Source organism: Oreochromis aureus, linkage group 6, assembly GCF_013358895.1.
Source record: "Oreochromis aureus strain Israel breed Guangdong linkage group 6, ZZ_aureus, whole genome shotgun sequence".
NCBI classification, from domain to species: Eukaryota; Metazoa; Chordata; class Actinopteri; order Cichliformes; family Cichlidae; genus Oreochromis; species Oreochromis aureus.
In genome coordinates this window covers 30,212,940-30,230,492 of record NC_052947.1, presented here as the reverse complement: position 1 = coordinate 30,230,492, position 17,553 = coordinate 30,212,940, and the positions used below count along the sequence as shown (strand labels likewise).

The window sequence follows — 17,553 nt, the reverse complement described above, 5'->3', positions numbered from 1 at the left end:
TCACTTTACTTAAAAACATTTTAAAGAAAAAACAAAAAACAATAGGATACTACAGATCTGCCAGTTTTATCATGAAATGCTCCTCTACCTGATGAAGCAACCAAACATATTTGCTGCAAATAAACTTCACATATTTGCTGCAAATAAACTTCTGGTGTAGCCCAAAATCAGTATCCTTTTAAAATAAGCTGAAAATCACAGCTAGTAGACAGATGTGAGACAAGTAAAAACAGTTTGATAGACAAAAACAATACAGGTTACACATAATTGGATGCATATTATATTTATTTTTCAATATGCATATTAAATATTAACCTCTTTTTATACCTTAGATTCCCTTGGCATCTCAAGTTTCAGGGCAATCATTAAAACAACCATCTTCGGAGAAAAGGAATAAACTCAAACATTTCAGTGCAAAGAGCTCAAGCCAAGTTCATTAAAACAACATACGATCCTGTCTCCAAGTTTAAAAATGAATTAGTTAACATGTATAAATAAAAGAAAACAAAAACAAGTCTGGCAACTGTCCATAATAACTGAACTGATGTTACAAGAACAAACCCCCTTTTTTTCGGTGTAAGTTCCCTTGGTTTGCAGCAAAGCATCAACTTACAAATTCTCACCTCATATACATATATTAATATTAACATTGTGTGTATTTTAATATAATCTTGTTACAGTTTCTACAAGAGGTCCATATGAATTAAATATTATATTAGGTGAACTTCTGTGCATTAGAGGTTTAGGATTACTCGGGATTTCTGCGTATTATCCACATACAATCTGTTGATTTTTTTTCAGGGTTTTATAGACAACGTTGGCTCGTTTTGGAGATTATCATTACTCGACAATTTGCAATGCACTCACATGTATACCTTGTTATCGCCAGAGGACACTATTGGTATAAATGTCAAGTCATACGCAGGAACCCTGAGTACTGTGCGTGTGACCTTGCGTGAGCAGAGCTCCACAGTCATCCTCATTTTAAGTGTGTTGAACTCTGGTAGAAAAGGCATCGTCTTTATCTGGCATCATCTCACACGGCCAATTTTTAGCACGCAGACAAAATGTTGTCCACTCACATTCATCCCTAACTTTCACCACACACTCCATGTTCCATCATCCACCCACCTTTAACTCAATAATTTATTTTTGAAACTCGTCCAATGCATTAATTCACAAATATTTCTGCTCATTCAACCACTCTACTTTGGTGATAACAATTTGCCATTCTTCCTGTAGCATTCCCTAACTGACTTTCTACATGGCATCTAGGATAATCTTAACATAATTACATTATTAGTAATTACAGCTCTGTCTATGCTCCTTACTTTTCTTTTTAGTGCCCAGTTACCATTTCCACAATTCACAGCTTTACACATCAGTACCAGTCACTCCAACACACAGGTAACCCACACACACTCATCTGAACAAGCACACATGAGAACTGAGGACTATGTAATATTTCAAATCATCAATGACACAGTGCAGAGAAGGTGTGCTGATATTAAAGATGTACATAAAGATTTAGAGAAACAGAAGGAACATGCAGGTGATTTCAGTTGCTGAAATGGAAGTTTAGAGTCTCAGTTTTTGTTATGGTTGGAATTACGGTAAAGTTGACGTGTCTGAAGAGACAGATTCTGGGTGGGGTAAATTTTCAAAGCCTGTTCTTAAACCGCATAAATCAGGAGAAAGTCACTTGATGCAAAGACGATTCAGCAGTTTAGACAATAAGTGGCTATGCTCCAGAAAGAAAACTTTGTGAGTTTTTAGTAGATGCAAGGGCTGAGTGTGACGCCCACATCTCTAACACTTTGTGGACCCTTGGTCTTATCCTCCTACTCCTTTGTGGCCGACTGTCAGCAGTCAGAGACTTCAGAGGTGTTGGAGTCACTGGCAAGTTTCCGACGTTGCCTCACAGATTTCTCCTCATCCTGTAGAGAAGACAGTGTTTTAACCATTTGGTGCAACTTAAATCTAATGCCAAGAGATCCTCCATTTCTCCCCTGACAAAATCACATCTTGGACACAAGATATCAAACATATAAAATGTCTGAGGAGGGTTTCCAGAACCTTGGTACTAGCATGTTTTACATAATAAAGCGTATGGTGACTGTATGTTTCATTGCATTATTTGTTATGTGGAGTGTAATAAACATTAAAGCATTTTAAGGGTCTGAAGATTTGCTGGAGAGCTTTTCATCCAATAGGATAAGATATTATCGTTTCATTGGAGCAAAGAATGGTTGCTGGAGCTCAGAGAATTAAAACTGTAGTGTTACCGTCTGAAAAACTCCATTCTGTCCCCACTCCCCAGGGGAGTGGTCTTCAGGGTACTCTGCTTCATCCTCCTCTTCCTCCCCTTCTTCCTCTCTTACCGTGTCCATTCCATCTTCCTCATATTCTGTCAGACAGTCTGACTCCTCCGCTGATCAGAAAGATTTAGAGGAGATATTATAGAAAGAATTTATTGAGACTGACCCATCCATTTAAGGTGGCACTCATAAAATATCAGGAACATCCCCTATTATATGTCAAGAAAAGAGACAAGGATACAATTCCTTATTTATTACACTTATTGAATTGTACGTGGTCAAGGAGAATGATACATCGACACTGCTGTAAGCTTTATCTTTACTGTTCTAAATCAGAAGGAAAATATATTCCAACAAAACATTAAGAGCAACTATTTCTAGACAATTTAATTAGTAATTATTTACCTTCTGCAGCAAGGTAGCTTTGGACTGGCTCTATCCTCGATACAATCTCTGCAAGATCAGTGAAGTCAGCTCCTGGACACGTGTAGGACTAATGGACAACATGTTATTATTAGTATTACATATGGAACTCGCAGGTTCACCTTTAAAGACACGAGTTATAGCCGCCATATAAGATAGGATTAATAGTTTAAGTGTGCGTATGTGCCCTTCTCACATCGGTTCTCTTGCTGTCATTGTAGTCGGCTGAACGATGGTCCTTCAGCATGTTCTCAATGATGTCACCCCGAGCCCAGCCAGTGAACACTAACTTGCCGTGCTGATAGCCCACATCCTGCAATACACAGTAGTTCAAATGAAAGCTATGAGTGTTTAGAAACAGAGCAACTGATTTAAATTCAGACTGAAACACTGATGGATCCTGTGGTGTATTTAGAGTAATAATCAACATTTATATTTGCACTATGGGATGTTAAACCAACACTTGACTAATTAAAGCTGTGATAGTATATTGCAATATAAGAAAAGCTATCTAAAGCTTGTAGCTTTACTTAAAAAAAATATTTAAAAAATTAGCTGTCAATTCCATTTTCAAAGAAGCCCAGATTGGTTTCTGTTTATACTGGGAAACAAATAGTACTTCTCCCTTTTTTGCCCAACAATCAGATGATAAACACATGAATTTTAAAGCTGATCCATAATATGAGACTACGGGTTTACACAACTGTACTTGCTTTTCAGATTCCCACCCTTCAAAGAGATTACACCCATTTTGGAAGTAGCCTGATTTCAGGTTCACACAAATAAACTGTATTTTTGTGCAATTAAAAACCCCATACTGGGTAAGTAACTCACATAGATCTCATCAAACTTGCCAAAGTCCATGGTCTTGAAGCGGTCAATGGGTGGTCTGATGTACTCACAGTAGGCACTCTTCTTAACCACTTCTAACTGTCGCACGCATGACACATAGGCCAACCGTGACTGGATCTCTGCCATGTCCGGCACCTACAGAAGGGAGTATCATAGATCTTATTCAGACAACACACTACCAGATTTCACAATAAATAAATAAAGATGAATCTGCTGATCCCATCGCAGAATTGGATATGCTACACATTGATCAGATGGACTCAAAAGGTACCACTGCCTCATACTGCCAACCCATAAAAGGCTTTTTCCCAGAAAAGTTTTTCATAGAAAAATTTTGGCACCCTCTAAGAAAGTTTTAGCTCGAGCCAAATAGAAACATTTGTAACCAGTATTGTTGGACTCCACTTACTCAGTTACAAAAGACATTTATGTTAGCCCAATCTAAGCCAGGAAAACTCCTGCATCCAGTACCTTTACTTTCTCTGCCCAGGGATTGATCCGTTTCCACAGCAACCACCAGCCCGACAGGCAATCGCCATAGTTACACAAGTCAGTCTCATCTTGACTACCCACGTCGATGGCAATGACTGTTCTGGCACCCGTGTTCCTCGCAATGTCCGCTGTTAGACGTTTAACACCAGTTTTTTCACACACAAGCACACAATCACGCAGACGAACGACCATAGCGTCACAAAATCCGGCAGCAGAGATGATAAGACAATAAATACGGTGTTAATAAGTTTGTTTCAGGTTTGCCTCCAGAAACCTTCATTTTTAAAGGCACAGTGTTCTAACAGACGTACACCACAAAAACACAAAACTTTTAAGACATAAAAGTTTTAAGCTCACTTCAGAGAATTTACAGCCAATTAATGAGATGTATATATGTAAACTATACATATTTCTTGGCCAAATAGCACAGGGCCTTTTTTATCCCCTTATTAAAAGGAGCTTTGCAATAGTAAGCATTTTTGTGGTGTTGAGTCTGTGGAAGACAACCCACAAGCCTGATCCAAACACTGATCCAGCATCCCAAGAACAACTTTAAAAGCAGCTACACAGAGGGAGAAGGCAGAGTGAAACAAACACAGGATGTTAATTTGACAAAGTTCCCTTCCACTGGATCAATCTTTTAGGCCCAGGCAGCACCATATTTCACAAAGCATCAGCTGGGACACAACGAGAAATGATTTAAATGCAGAGCAGAAAACTGCAATAGGCCAGTCTCATTGTGAAATATGGTTCTGTTTCTTCAGTACAGAGGATATTTTTTATTATAAATACATCGACCCAGACTCAGGGGAATTTTCACCGCCACATCAAAAATGAAAGCTCCAAGTAGTATGCATCTCAATTATGTTTTTCATTGCACAAACATTTCAGGAATATGTACCTTTGGCTCTGTGCAGTTGCTTTCAAGCAACGATCATCTATTTACTAGTCTGCAGACAAAAAAAAAAAGCAGTTCCCCTGAGTCTGAACACACACCACTGATTTTTCCTCTTGTTGAAAGCACATGATAAAAAACCTTGCGTTTTATTCTTACAGCTTAAACAGAAACCTCACCAGGCAGCTTTTTTTGGTTTGTTTTAATGTAAACTTGCCTGAAGTAGTGAATTTTGGGGAAAATGTGTGGAACACTTAAATGATTATAATGCCAATTACAATTTTGCTGCAAGCCAATTAAAATTATTATTGCCAATCATAGAAAATAAGTACAGTTTCAACATGAGAAGAATCAGGATGTAAACTCAAAGCAGACTGGCGTCTTATGCATGGCGGTTTTGATGTCAGAAGAGGAACATTTATAATTCTATCCCTATCTGACACCAGGCTGCTTCACATACAAATACATTCCCACTGTTTAATGCAATATTTCCTAGTGGTAGAAAAAGCCTCGTCTTTATATAAAATTTAAATAAACTTTAAATGTTGTGTTTCTTCCCCCATCTGGCAAACCAGGTTACTTCAGCGATTGATCTAAAGTATAGTTTGCTTTAATCTGGGCTTTTCAGTTCAATCCACTGATTTGAATTTTCTCATGATATAAATTTGAACCGGCTTGATATTCAGATGGGGAAAGCTCAGCAATACCACAGGACTTTCCTCCATTAACATTAAGCATTCATCCACTTACTTAAAAACACAACCTCTTAATATTGCTAACCTAAAAACCACCATTCAAAGCATCCCCCATCACCATTCCACCTTCCCCCTCCTCTGGGAGACAGGAGTTGGATAGAAATTAAGGACTGGATTGGTTCGGGGTGGGGTGAGGTGGGGAGCAGGGGGTTACCACCGATACTTGCCTGGCAGGTTGTTGATGTAGCCACCATCCATTAGCAAGTTGCCATCTTTGGGGTCGCAGAGAGGCGGCAGGTACCCTGAGAGGGTCATGCTCGCCCGTACATAGCGCCACAGTGAGCCTGGCACACCAAGGAGGGAAGGAGGGAGGAGGAAGGGGGGGATAACATCTCAATAATGTTTGCTATACGTTTCAGATTAGTGTCGACACAGACCGCAATCCAAACACCAGAGCGAGGTCGGACAAAAGAAAGTAGTCGATCCCTGCAAAGGCTAGGACTGTCGTTCTGCCTACCTTTAAACTCTGCTGTAAACCACTGCAAACCTCATTACCTTGCACATAGATCCTGTGTGGCTTGTGCAAAAGGTAAAAAAGTAAATGGCAACCATCACAGAGAATCAAGGTTGTTTCATCTCCAAACTATGTCCCAAAAACAGTGATTCACTGCATATGATCCTCCTTTATAAGTTCCCCAAAATCTACAGACGTATTGCAAAGTTAATAATTAAACCAAAGCAGTAGGATCCAATTTTACTTCTACTGCCAGCTGTGTGTAGGGACGGAGCAGTAGTAGATGTTGATGTGACAATGTTTGGAGATTTTTCACAGTGAATATTACAGGGAAGCAATCAGCCTACTCTGTCCTGCAGTACAGCTCAGTATCAGCAGAGGGCAGGAGCAGACAAAGTGCTGCATGGGTTGGAAGGATAAGGAGCACCACAGAGAAAAGTGAGGGGTGCTACTATGCATAGAGAATATGTGAATGCTTGAACAGAATTACATTACTGAAATGTGACTTCAGAAAAAACACCACCTGCAGATTTCCCTCCCTGTTGATTGTTTATCATTTTAAGGGCTTCGTTGAGTGCATATACGAGGTACAATGTGCAACAGCAGGATCCAGAACACATATTTTCTAGTAATAATAACAATAATAATAATAATAATGATGATATTTGCCATCACTATATATTTATGAAAGATATATAGATGGGATGGCTTTAACTAACATACTGGCATGCATAAAAAAGCAAGCAAAGCCAGGGGAGAGGACAACAGCTGGATAGGAGAGATTGAACATGCTCTTGTAGGCAGAGATGACTGAAATAAAATAGAAGCAGGGAATCAAATTGCATTTCAGTCCATTTGACATACACATTTAGGTGAATTGGAACACACAGTGATTTAAATGTGATGTCAACATCTCATGTAGATTGCAGCCCTTCACCATCTCGTCAGTTCAACACTGAATACTGTCTGTTCTCTATGCTTGATCTCGAGCTGATAAATCTGCCAACATCTAAATTAATTGAGGTTGACTTCAATTGAAAATGACAAAGAAGAAAGAAAAAAAGCCAAGTGCAGTGGTGCATGAAGACATGCCTCAACCTTAATGTCATAGGAGAAGTGTGAGTTTCAGCAAATAGATGTGTTCAGAGGAAGCCTGATGATCATGCATCTCTCTATGACCGACAGATATCCAAACATGCATGGAGAAATCCTGAGATCGAATAAACACAGTGGAGTTCAGTGGGTTTCGTGATTTTTTTTTTTTTTTTAGGTGGCACTAAGCTAAATGGATAAAACGTGTTCTCTGTGTGAATAACAAAGTCAATGGGAGAGACGGTATGATGCACTCTGGGCTTTAAGTTATATGTAGGATGTAGTCTTTCCTTCCAAACCATGGGCTCCCAATATCCACCAAGTCAAGGTGGGGTTAGTTACATTGAGAACTTGGGAGGGAGACGAAAGAAGAGGAGGGTAGCCGGGTGGTTGATTGTCGATTTGGGGATGGAGGCGGGAGGGGGGAGGTTTTGGTGAGCGGGTGTTTAAAATCTGACCTGGGACATTGTTAACATAGCAACCATCCACAAGCAAGTGGCCATCCTTGGGGTCGCACAGGGGAGGTAAATAGGGGGTGTAGGAGGCGCTGGCTCTAACATAGCGCCAGACACAACCTGTCAGGAAATGGAGATGGAGAAGGAGCAACACATCAAATATGGGCCGGACTCCACATCACAGATGGGGTAAAAGAAATGTGAAGGACAGTAAAAGAAAGAAAGGAGAAGAATAGAGAGAGAGAGAGTGAGGAACATGGAGAAGGAAATGCCTGCAAGATAGTGAGGAAACTGTAAGTAGCCGCAAGTAGCTAAAAAGAGAAATGGGAGTATAATCTCATCAAAATTACTTTTATATGCCTGTGATTTTAAGTAAATATTGCAAATTCTAATATGATCCAACTTTTATATAGAGAGCTAAACTGCAGGAGTACTCTATAACCTTTTAAATGTAACTATTTGAGGGAAAAGAGGTTAGCTCAGAGCTTTGTTCAGAATACTAACAGGATATCAAAATATTTGTGAAGTAAAATTTAATTCAAGGAACAGAATATGATCTGACATGAACAGTTTATTTTTAGGATAAATATTAAAAGCCAATGGTGATGTAAATGAAAGAAAATGAAGGAGAAAGAACAAAGAATCAAAGTACAAATTTGAAAAGAAAATAAAGAACAGTGATGCTATCTGATGTGTTCATTAAGCATGTCAGAGAAATAGTATTAGCACTGTTAGATGACTGGTTCATCCAGCAAGGTGCGATAAAGACAAGGAGACAAGGGATAACTGTAAGAGACATGAGATGAACAGACAGAAACAAGGAAAGAGAGACAGACAGAGAGCCTTAGGCCTCCAACTAAAGTTTCTAAAAAATATAAAAAGGGGAATAAAATCCTAGGTAAATTTTCTGTAAAAGATTTGCAATTTCTATTTAGCTTCATATCATTCTTAAATTTGTGCCTTGGCTGTGTTCGTCACTGGATAAAAACCAAAGTAAGTAATCTAAACTCTCTGCCTTACAACAACCATCAAAATGACAGTTATTATTTCCTTTCAGTGACTCAAAGTGACATATTCACAATAGCACCAAGCTAGAAATGCTGGACAAAAGCAAACCAAAAAAACCCAAAACTAGAGAAAGCACAGAATGGAGATGAAGGAGTGACGGATGCAACACGGGATGGAAACCACTAAAAGACAACGGGGTAAATGGTAAAGTGTTCTGGATCCTACATGTTGACATGGGAGAAGATTTAGTATTCTGAGGTGACTACACAGGTTATTTTGTCTTTGTTGTAAACTATAAATGAGCATATCTGTAATGTCTCTCCATGCTCAGAAAGACCAGACATAAAGTTATATATAAAGTGAATTTGGGGAGTTTTAAACATAAATTGGATGGACACTAAACAATGAAAAAGCTACAGGTTTTTTTTTTTCCATTAGCACATGGCGATAGTAAGAAAGGAAAATCCAGATATAGAAGAGAGAGAGGGAGAGAGAGCGAAAGAGAGAGGAAGAAAGAAAGAATGAAATTTAAGTAGGCACATGATAAGAGGCAAAAGAGGGCAACAATGAAACCAAGTAAGAAGGCGTAGCTCTAGCAGTTAGTTCATCCACATGCCAAGATGCAAACATAAGCATTCAGCGTGCTTAGCTGCAGGACTGAGACCTGAAAGCTTATGAACTCCTCAAATCCAGCAATCAGCCAGTTAATAATTCAAAACACTGAATTTACATCAAAGATTACAATAACTTCATTTAATGTACAAGACTGAATATTAGAAACGAGCACTACACAGAAAATGGTAAACTGGATTTGAGGGTTGTTTTTTTCCACAAACAGTCGTTTTAGATTGCAGAGATCCATTTTGGCTATTGTTAGTGATGGTGCATTTTTAAGCAAGTCAAAAAGAACACACATCTCAGCAAATACACAGACAAGCACGAAAACATACGTCCTTTCTTTTGTACATACTAACACTTTAATGGAGGCAAACTCCAAACAAGGTTGAAACTGGCATGTTTTTTTGTAGGAACAAATAAATGGCTTTGCAAATGAAAGGCTACATGTACCTTTGATAACTGCACTGTAATCACATATTCAAACATTTGTAATTATCCAATCTAGTATTTCTCCCTGTCTCATATATTTTTGATATGAGGAAGTTAAACCTGCTTTCAGAATGACTTTAAGTATCCTCCCACGGGTAGTGGACACAGTAAAAGCGGGCCTGTGTTTTGCCCATTTCCAGCTGCACGCTTTTATTCTTGGATGCTATTCTAGTAGTTTTGCATAATTTACAGCTCAAAAGAAGAAGTGGCTCACAGGGATGACTTTTACATGTACTGACCTCATTATTGGAAATTATGGCCCTGTATATGACAGAAGGTACAAGGAAGCATCATACCCCCTCCCCTTTAATCAAATATACAACTTGCCACCTACACATATATCCACTATATTAGTATTTGTCTACGTGGAGATTGCAAACACACCAGTTCAGTTTAGTTTGGTGTACACCCACCTCCAACCTTACTTCTGAGACTTCTGAGAACATGCAATCCTGCCACTCTCATAATGCATTAGCCAGCTAAATGCTTGTTTATGGCTTCAGCTTAAGCCTACACGTACAACATTTACAGACTTGCCATCTAGAGAATAAGAGACATTATAATCCCTTTAGTACCTCGTGACACTTGACTGAGTAGAACAACATGCCAGTATATTCACTTGGATAAGAGCTTTGATCACTGTACCATATTATTTCTGACTGACTGCTGCAACCATTTAATTACATATGAAACCAATTTCACACATTAGTTTTCTGTCATTCACGGTAGTAAAAATGGATTAAGTTGGGTTAAATTTAAAAAGAAGCAACTGTTCATTTCCACTTACATGTATGCATGAATGTAAACTATTCTTAAATCCTAGTAAATGTACTCCATGTAAACATAATGTGAAATACAAATGCACTGTAGTAATCTTGACTTAATTTTAAGCTAATAAAATGCTACAGGGGTAACGACCCCTGCGGTCAGAACAGCGCTCACTTACCATCCTGATGAACACGCATAGCTGAGGCCGTGATGTCAGTGGTGACGTTGAAGTACGGCAGCCACAGGTCCTGGGAAAACATTTTATTTCAAAGTTAATGATAGAAAAAAACAAAACCCTCTTGTCTTATGGCAAGGTTGTTGCAATGGGGAAAAAAAACATTTTGTACCACAGTCTCACCTCTATTTGCTTGTCCTGAAACACTTTATAGATGCTGGTGTTAAAGGCAGAGCCAGAGAACATGGAGGTGATGGGATAGGTAAGATCCAGAACTGTTTTAAACACTGAATTCATTGCCTGTTAAACAAGGAATTGCAGGGAATTAGTAGATGTTTGTCAGATTTTTGGGAAAAACTAAATTGTCATCATATATGACCAAAAAAATGATTGCGTTGATAGTCCTAGATGTGTGTACTCTACCTTAGACCACTCTCTTGCTCTCTGTTTTGTTCTAACAGCACTCCTTTCTTCTGCATAAAGGGCACCGATGAAAGAGCCAATTGAGGTCCCACCCACTATGTCAATAGGAATCCCTGCTTCCTCCATAGCTTTAATTACACCCACATGAGAGCAGCCTCTGTAAGAGGGAGACAATTTGTCTGAAAACAAGCAAGTACGCATGATGCCGAGTACATTTACAACATCAGTATTTGAAATGGCTTTTAGACTAAAAGACAGACACATTTTCCTAATGCTGCTTTACTCTGTATACAGGCATAGCATAGTGTTTCCACATTAGAAATCCTTCCATACATTATCACACAGACATTAACTGCACATTAGTTTAGTACTGCTGAACTTTTGTGAACTTTATCGGTGCAGAAAGTCTCATCGACTTTGCTCACCTAGCACCACCACCTCCAAGCACGAGAGCAATGCTGTTTCCAGTGAGGACTCGGGCCAGCCGAGAGAAGTCACTATGTCTGTCTGCCGTTTTCTCAAATACCTTCTCATACACCTCCCTCTGCACAAGCATTGGAAGAAAAACACAAAAAAATTAAATACAGGGGTTACATTTTATTTTGTGTAACAATATTATCAAAATATTACAATTACTGTTACCGGTATGTTGAACAGTGAGCCTCTAACCCATGTGGACTGTAGTCAATATCAATCGAGCATACTCAATATTCAAAATATGGTTTTTCTCCTAGAATATTGTACCTTCTAGAAATTCTGGTACTGATATCTCTGCCATTCTGTCCACCCCTAAATGTAAATAAACTGAAAGCATCTAAAAATCCTATAAAAAGTTGACTCTGTACCAGTTTGCTGGGACTTCGTCTGGAGAAGACCCTCCGGGGACACTTGAGGTGAAGATGCCCTGAGCACCAGCTGCGCATATTGAGCCACTCGACTGTCCTGGAAGGTCCAGGTCCATCTTCTCTGTGCAAAAGGATCAACTGTTTCAAAGCTCGCACTGCTGTGTTTTCCAGCATCTGCTCCAACTGAAGGAAGACAAGACAGTTAAAGCTTATCTGTTGCCATTAGATTTCTTCTCTTCCCAGCTCTTTATCCACACACACATACTTCTCCTAGAGTGGGTTCCTGGTCCCCAAGACCAACAATGAGGATGCAGTCAGCCTGTCGGATGCAGCGCTGTGTCCATGGTGTCATGCTGTTGTCCGTCTGGTAGAGGACAATCCGATTGATGTCCTCCTGCTGGGCCAGCCAGCCGGAGAGACGATACTCATGGATACTGATGGATAGAGAAGAAAAGCAGAGATGAGTGCATGGAACAGCATTTTGAGTCAACACAGACAACGTCTTGGAGGTATGAAAAGTAGCAGAGGTAATTTGTTTACATTTTAATACATTATAAGTATGTAACACGAACCACGCCTACAGCATTTATAGCACTTATTTGCAATGCCTGTCTCTATAAAAATACAAAACTTGGTAACATCTTAACAAGTAAGAAAAAAATAACACACAAGCTAAATGCGTAAATTCAAGTAAAGCCCAAGCAACAAGAAAAAAGGGTTTGTGATAAAGACAAGATTCTTTGATTATCAGACTGACCTGTCCAAAGCCGAAGCACCCAGACGTTCTCTAATTATGTCACTGGTTAAAAGTAATGTAGGCCCTACAAGAGTCAAACAAATAGTGTATCACAAAAAAGTAAAGAACTTGTGCGTTTGTTTGCCGACCTGCTTTAATTTAAATACACAGCTACATAGAAGTCAAGCAATCTCACTAAATAAAAGATTTTTATGAACAAAATTGAAATGCGTGGGTTTACCAATGGCACTAAGCGCATGGCTGAGCTCTAGGTTGAATGCATTGATTGGCACTTCATCACAAACGGGCAGCACTGCGACAGTGGAGAGGTTGCTTGCCGGGTTGGTGACATCAGCACTTGTTGTCATACTGGGAAGACTGAGGGCTGAACCTAAATGATTGAAACAGTGAACAAATGGAGTGAATGAGAAAGTGTGAAGGCTGTAAAAGCACAGCTGGCTGGTGAGGAAGCACGCATGTGTGTGTTACTGCCCTCACTAGTCAATACTTGAATCTACAAAATGAACTAGACTATGTCAAGGTAAATTAGCATTCAACTACATGACCAGAGTGACGCACAACGCCATCCTGCACAGGCGTGGGGGCGTTACCCTGAAAAGAATATAACACTGCTAACTTTAGCCACACTAATCAAACTAGTATGACAAACTAAATCTGTATGTGCAGCCACATGTGCCAGGGATAACGTGCAATAATAACAGTAGTATATATGTGTGTGTCTCTGCAACATCAGCAATATTTAGAATACCATTTAATTTTTGAATAAAGTGAATAATGGTCTCATGTGGTTCTGCATTAGTTCTCAACCTTGCTCATTAGCGCATGCTCATTTCATTGAATCTGGTCGACTGATCTTTTTTTTTTCTTTTTCTTCTGCTCAATTTACTGGACTTACCAGAGAATGGCCCACGACCCTGCTGCAGATTTCCCAAAATCTTCTGACCCAACAAGTGGATCAACCTTGTCACCACCTAAACACAAAAGTAGAGAAAATTGAAAAGAAACTAGGTTATTACATAGTACATAGCCACTTAACAGCACTTCAAGGACAAAGTCACAGACCTGTGGATAGCGTCGCTTGATGTTGTTAAGGGTTCCCTCGGGCAGTTTAACCAGCTCAGTGTCTCTCACAGCATGGACCGTTGTGGCTCTTGGCTGTTTGGTCAGCGCCTCCACCTGATACATAGTTAGATTGGATTAGTCCCTCACTTAAAACTTAAAAAAAAAAAAAGAAATTAGAAGAAATCTAATCGAAATTTTCCAGATGTGGAAAAATGCAGCACACTGCTCTAGTCCCAATCCTAGCTCAGGACCACAGCTGTTTTTAACTTAATAGTTTTGAGCTTATTTTGATAACTAGTATCTATTCACACATGGGTAGGATGAGACAAAAATGCCTTGTTCTCACCACTCCAATGAGTTCTCCTCTACCATATTCCCCCACCAGTTCTTTCTTGCCATTCGCCTTGCGGATGACTGAACGCAGACGTCCATTCAGAACAATGTAGGTGCAGTCTGACTTGTCATCCTGTCTGTTGATGCGTAGATTACAAAAAAAAGAAGCATATTTTACATTTACCATTATAATTATGACTGAATAATAAGAAATGTAACAGGATCACCAAGCATTGTTTTCACATAGATGCAAATTTTGTTTTTATTTCTTTGTCTAAGTAAAGATGAGAGCAGAGTACCTGTAGAGGGCTCTGCCGGCTTCTACAGCCATCCAATCAATGGCAAAGTCCATCTGCCTGACAAAAGGAGACATCCGGATTGCAACCGTGTGGGCTGCACTCAGCACCACGCTGGGCTGCTCCCTCATGATCCTGCAGGGGGAAGCATATAACAGAAAGAGTGAGAACAAATACTGAATAATTCACACTGGAATATGGTCAAAAGTAGAGAGAGATAACTCAAAACCAGAGATTACTTTAGAAAAGAATACTAAAAGTTTACTTTTTTATATTTTAAGCTTTCATATTCTCTGGAAATATGTATGAATTTCAAAAGCTGACTTTTTCTTATTTATTCAGGTGATACAAGCTTTGTGTAAATGTGTATGCATGTTTATTTTTGTTTTTACCTCCAGCTTCCAAAGTGGGTTTGCTCATTTCAGTCTAGTTTTTACTGTTTGAAAATGCTTAGTTTTAGTTTATTGTTTATTAGTTTCAGTTGTTTTAGTGTTTTTAATTATTATTGTATGGAGCACATATGTTAGAGGCAAGATTTAGGAAAATCAGCACATGTATTATAATAATAAAAAAAAAGAAAAGAAGAAGAAAAAACGCAGACGTTTTTGAAAGCAGGTGAATCACAGTCAAATTGTCAATTAACACGTCCATCGGGCAAGTTGTGATAACAAATTTTACAAAAGTAACAGATGCTAAAACTAAGGGTATTCATTGCATATTTTTATTGTATTTTAATTAGTTTTTATGTGTTTCAGATGGTTTCAATTTTTTTTCTAAAAATGTAGTTTTTAAGTTTAATTTAATTTATAATAACCTTAGATATAAGTGAAAGTGACCTAAACTTATTTGCATCTCTTGCACTTAAAGGTTTATCCACACTAAAGCCGTAAGACTCACTCATAGAACTCGGACTTTGAGATCTTCAAATAAGTACAGTCTCGCACAGCCTTGATGGTAAATATAAGGGGTTCTCCAGTGAGTACAGCAAGCTGGCCCACCATCTCTCCTGGATGGGTGACAAACAGACAGACATCCTCCTGCTTGCCGATCATCCGCTGGTAGACGTGCAGACAACCAGACAGGACAAAGTGCAAACTCACGTCCTTTTGAAGTGAAAAAAGGAGGAAGGGGGAAAAAATACAAAGACAAAAATAACTTTTACTGCTGCAGTAATTTAGTTTCTTTCTTTACTACATCTTATCTTATCTAGTAACTTGTAAGTTTTCAAAAGGTCATAGGGTTTCAGAATGTGTAAAATACCTGATCTCCCTGTCTTGCTAACACCGCTCCTGCTTTTGCATGGTGCAGAGTCACTCTGCCGTTTAACAGAGATGGGTCCTGCATAACAAAAGGCAGAAAGCAAAAGTCAAAAATATATTGAGCAGTGACAAACGATAAAGCTAAGTGGAAAAAGGCAGTGGATGAAATGCTTTTATTCCACTTTGTTGAGCCTTGGAGGAAGATCGTGCTGCAGGCAATGATCTATTCCTTCATTCACACTTTGATCTAGTTACACAAATTTATTTTGAAAGTTTCAATGTAGCAACACCTGCACAGAGGCACAAATTGCATCAAATGAATTACACAACCCCCTAAAGCACCACTGAACTCCTGCGTTTATTTTTTGTCACCACAGACTCAGTAACTTTGGATTTTCTAAAGCAACAGTCAATCATAAGGAAACCTATTTGCTTGCATTATTTGTCAAAACAAATTGTTCATCGTATTATGATCACAGCCTGTAGGAGTCTATGGCTACGTTCACACTGCAGGCGAAAGCGCATCAAATCCGATTTTTTTGACCCTATGCGACTCATATCCGATCACGGTATGACAGTGTGAACGGCACAAATCCGATAATTTCAAATCCGATCTGGGTCACTTTCGTATGTGGTACTGAATCCGATACATATCCGATGATTTAGAAAGCGACTGCTGTGTGAACGGTCAAGTCGCATTAAATCCGTCTTTTACGTCACTGACACAAGACAGATGCCAATTATCAGCGCCGGAGAAGCGCCCGATAGGACATCGCGAACGCTTCCTGGCCATCCGGTGAAACTGTTGGGAAGACCACGTTGGAGAAATGTGAACATTTTATTTTTACTGTATTTTCTGCAGATTCTGACAGAAATCTGCAACTATCCTTTGAAGCACCGCTCCTCTAAAACAGCAAAAAGGATCATTATTAGGTTATTTGCATTATTATGTAAATAACAAAACAACTTAAAGCAAAAATTGGGAAACATAAAGTCCGAAGTCTTTATATTAAGGGCAATCAGTCAAACAATATTGTTTGCTCTGGGTCTAAACAGAGCGAGTTGTGTGTGACATCTTCTTTTGCGCATGCGGGCCGCTTTGAGCGTTCACACTGGAGAGCGTTTGATGTTGCATTTTATGTGTAGTGTGAACAAGCAGACAAAAAAATCGGATTTGACCAAAAAATCGGAATTGAGCATTAAGACCTGCAGTGTGAACATAGCCATTGTTTAACCCGGCATAGAACAACAGAAAAATACTATCCTTGAACAATCAAAAAAAGTAAAACGAACCTCAATCCTCATAAGCTTTAGGACCTCCTTCTGACCTTCCTCAAAGAGAGCGGCACTGGATCGATTTGACACAGGTGTAAAAATACTGTCCACAACTGGCTCTTCCTCTGGATACAGATAGATTCCTGAAGGAACTTCATCTACTGTCACCCTCCTCTCACGCTGTTCCTGTGATATGGACTGTAATAATGTAATAGAATAATTATAATGTAATATGCATACTTTGCCAATTTATAATAGGTGTTCCTGCTGTTAAAAGCAGGAATTCTAACTCTAAAAAAACATTATCAGAGAGATATACAGGACTACTCTTTTTCCACACTTTCTCAAATATTTTGTATTTAGCTTAACTTATCTTTAAATATTTTTGGCTTATGAATCATATACTAAATTACTTCTTTGTTATTCATTAACTGTGGCCTATACTATTATCCATTCTGAAATACTTCTGTCATTCTTTAAGTAATTAACCAATGTAATGTATACGTATA

At 39.0% G+C, this 17,553-nt stretch overlaps 1 protein-coding gene across 3 annotated transcripts in view; it reads right to left on the bottom strand.

Moving 5' to 3' along the window:
* Positions 1–267: 267 nt before the first annotated feature.
* pnpla6 (patatin-like phospholipase domain containing 6) overlaps positions 268–17,553 on the bottom strand; it is a 31,214-nt gene continuing 13,928 nt past the window's right edge. For 2 of the 3 annotated variants that reach the window (XM_039613294.1, XM_039613296.1), the window contains exons 16-37: positions 17,063–17,242; positions 15,771–15,848; positions 15,408–15,613; positions 14,514–14,645; positions 14,228–14,351; positions 13,882–13,995; positions 13,715–13,790; positions 13,040–13,189; positions 12,820–12,883; positions 12,328–12,496; positions 12,063–12,245; positions 11,643–11,761; positions 11,218–11,374; positions 10,978–11,094; positions 10,798–10,867; positions 5,903–6,019; positions 4,065–4,213; positions 3,576–3,728; positions 2,938–3,054; positions 2,724–2,811; positions 2,286–2,431; positions 268–1,937 (exon numbers count right to left, since the gene is read on the bottom strand). In XM_039613294.1, coding sequence (XP_039469228.1) covers positions 1,863–1,937; positions 2,286–2,431; positions 2,724–2,811; positions 2,938–3,054; positions 3,576–3,728; positions 4,065–4,213; positions 5,903–6,019; positions 10,798–10,867; positions 10,978–11,094; positions 11,218–11,374; positions 11,643–11,761; positions 12,063–12,245; positions 12,328–12,496; positions 12,820–12,883; positions 13,040–13,189; positions 13,715–13,790; positions 13,882–13,995; positions 14,228–14,351; positions 14,514–14,645; positions 15,408–15,613; positions 15,771–15,848; positions 17,063–17,242 — 2,784 coding nt within the window. In that variant the 3' untranslated portion in view covers positions 268–1,862. Of the gene's footprint in view, positions 1,938–2,285; positions 2,432–2,723; positions 2,812–2,937; positions 3,055–3,575; positions 3,729–4,064; positions 4,214–5,902; positions 6,020–7,739; positions 7,857–10,797; positions 10,868–10,977; positions 11,095–11,217; positions 11,375–11,642; positions 11,762–12,062; positions 12,246–12,327; positions 12,497–12,819; positions 12,884–13,039; positions 13,190–13,714; positions 13,791–13,881; positions 13,996–14,227; positions 14,352–14,513; positions 14,646–15,407; positions 15,614–15,770; positions 15,849–17,062; positions 17,243–17,553 lie in introns of all 3 variants that reach the window. The other variant, XM_039613295.1, reaches the window with a different exon arrangement.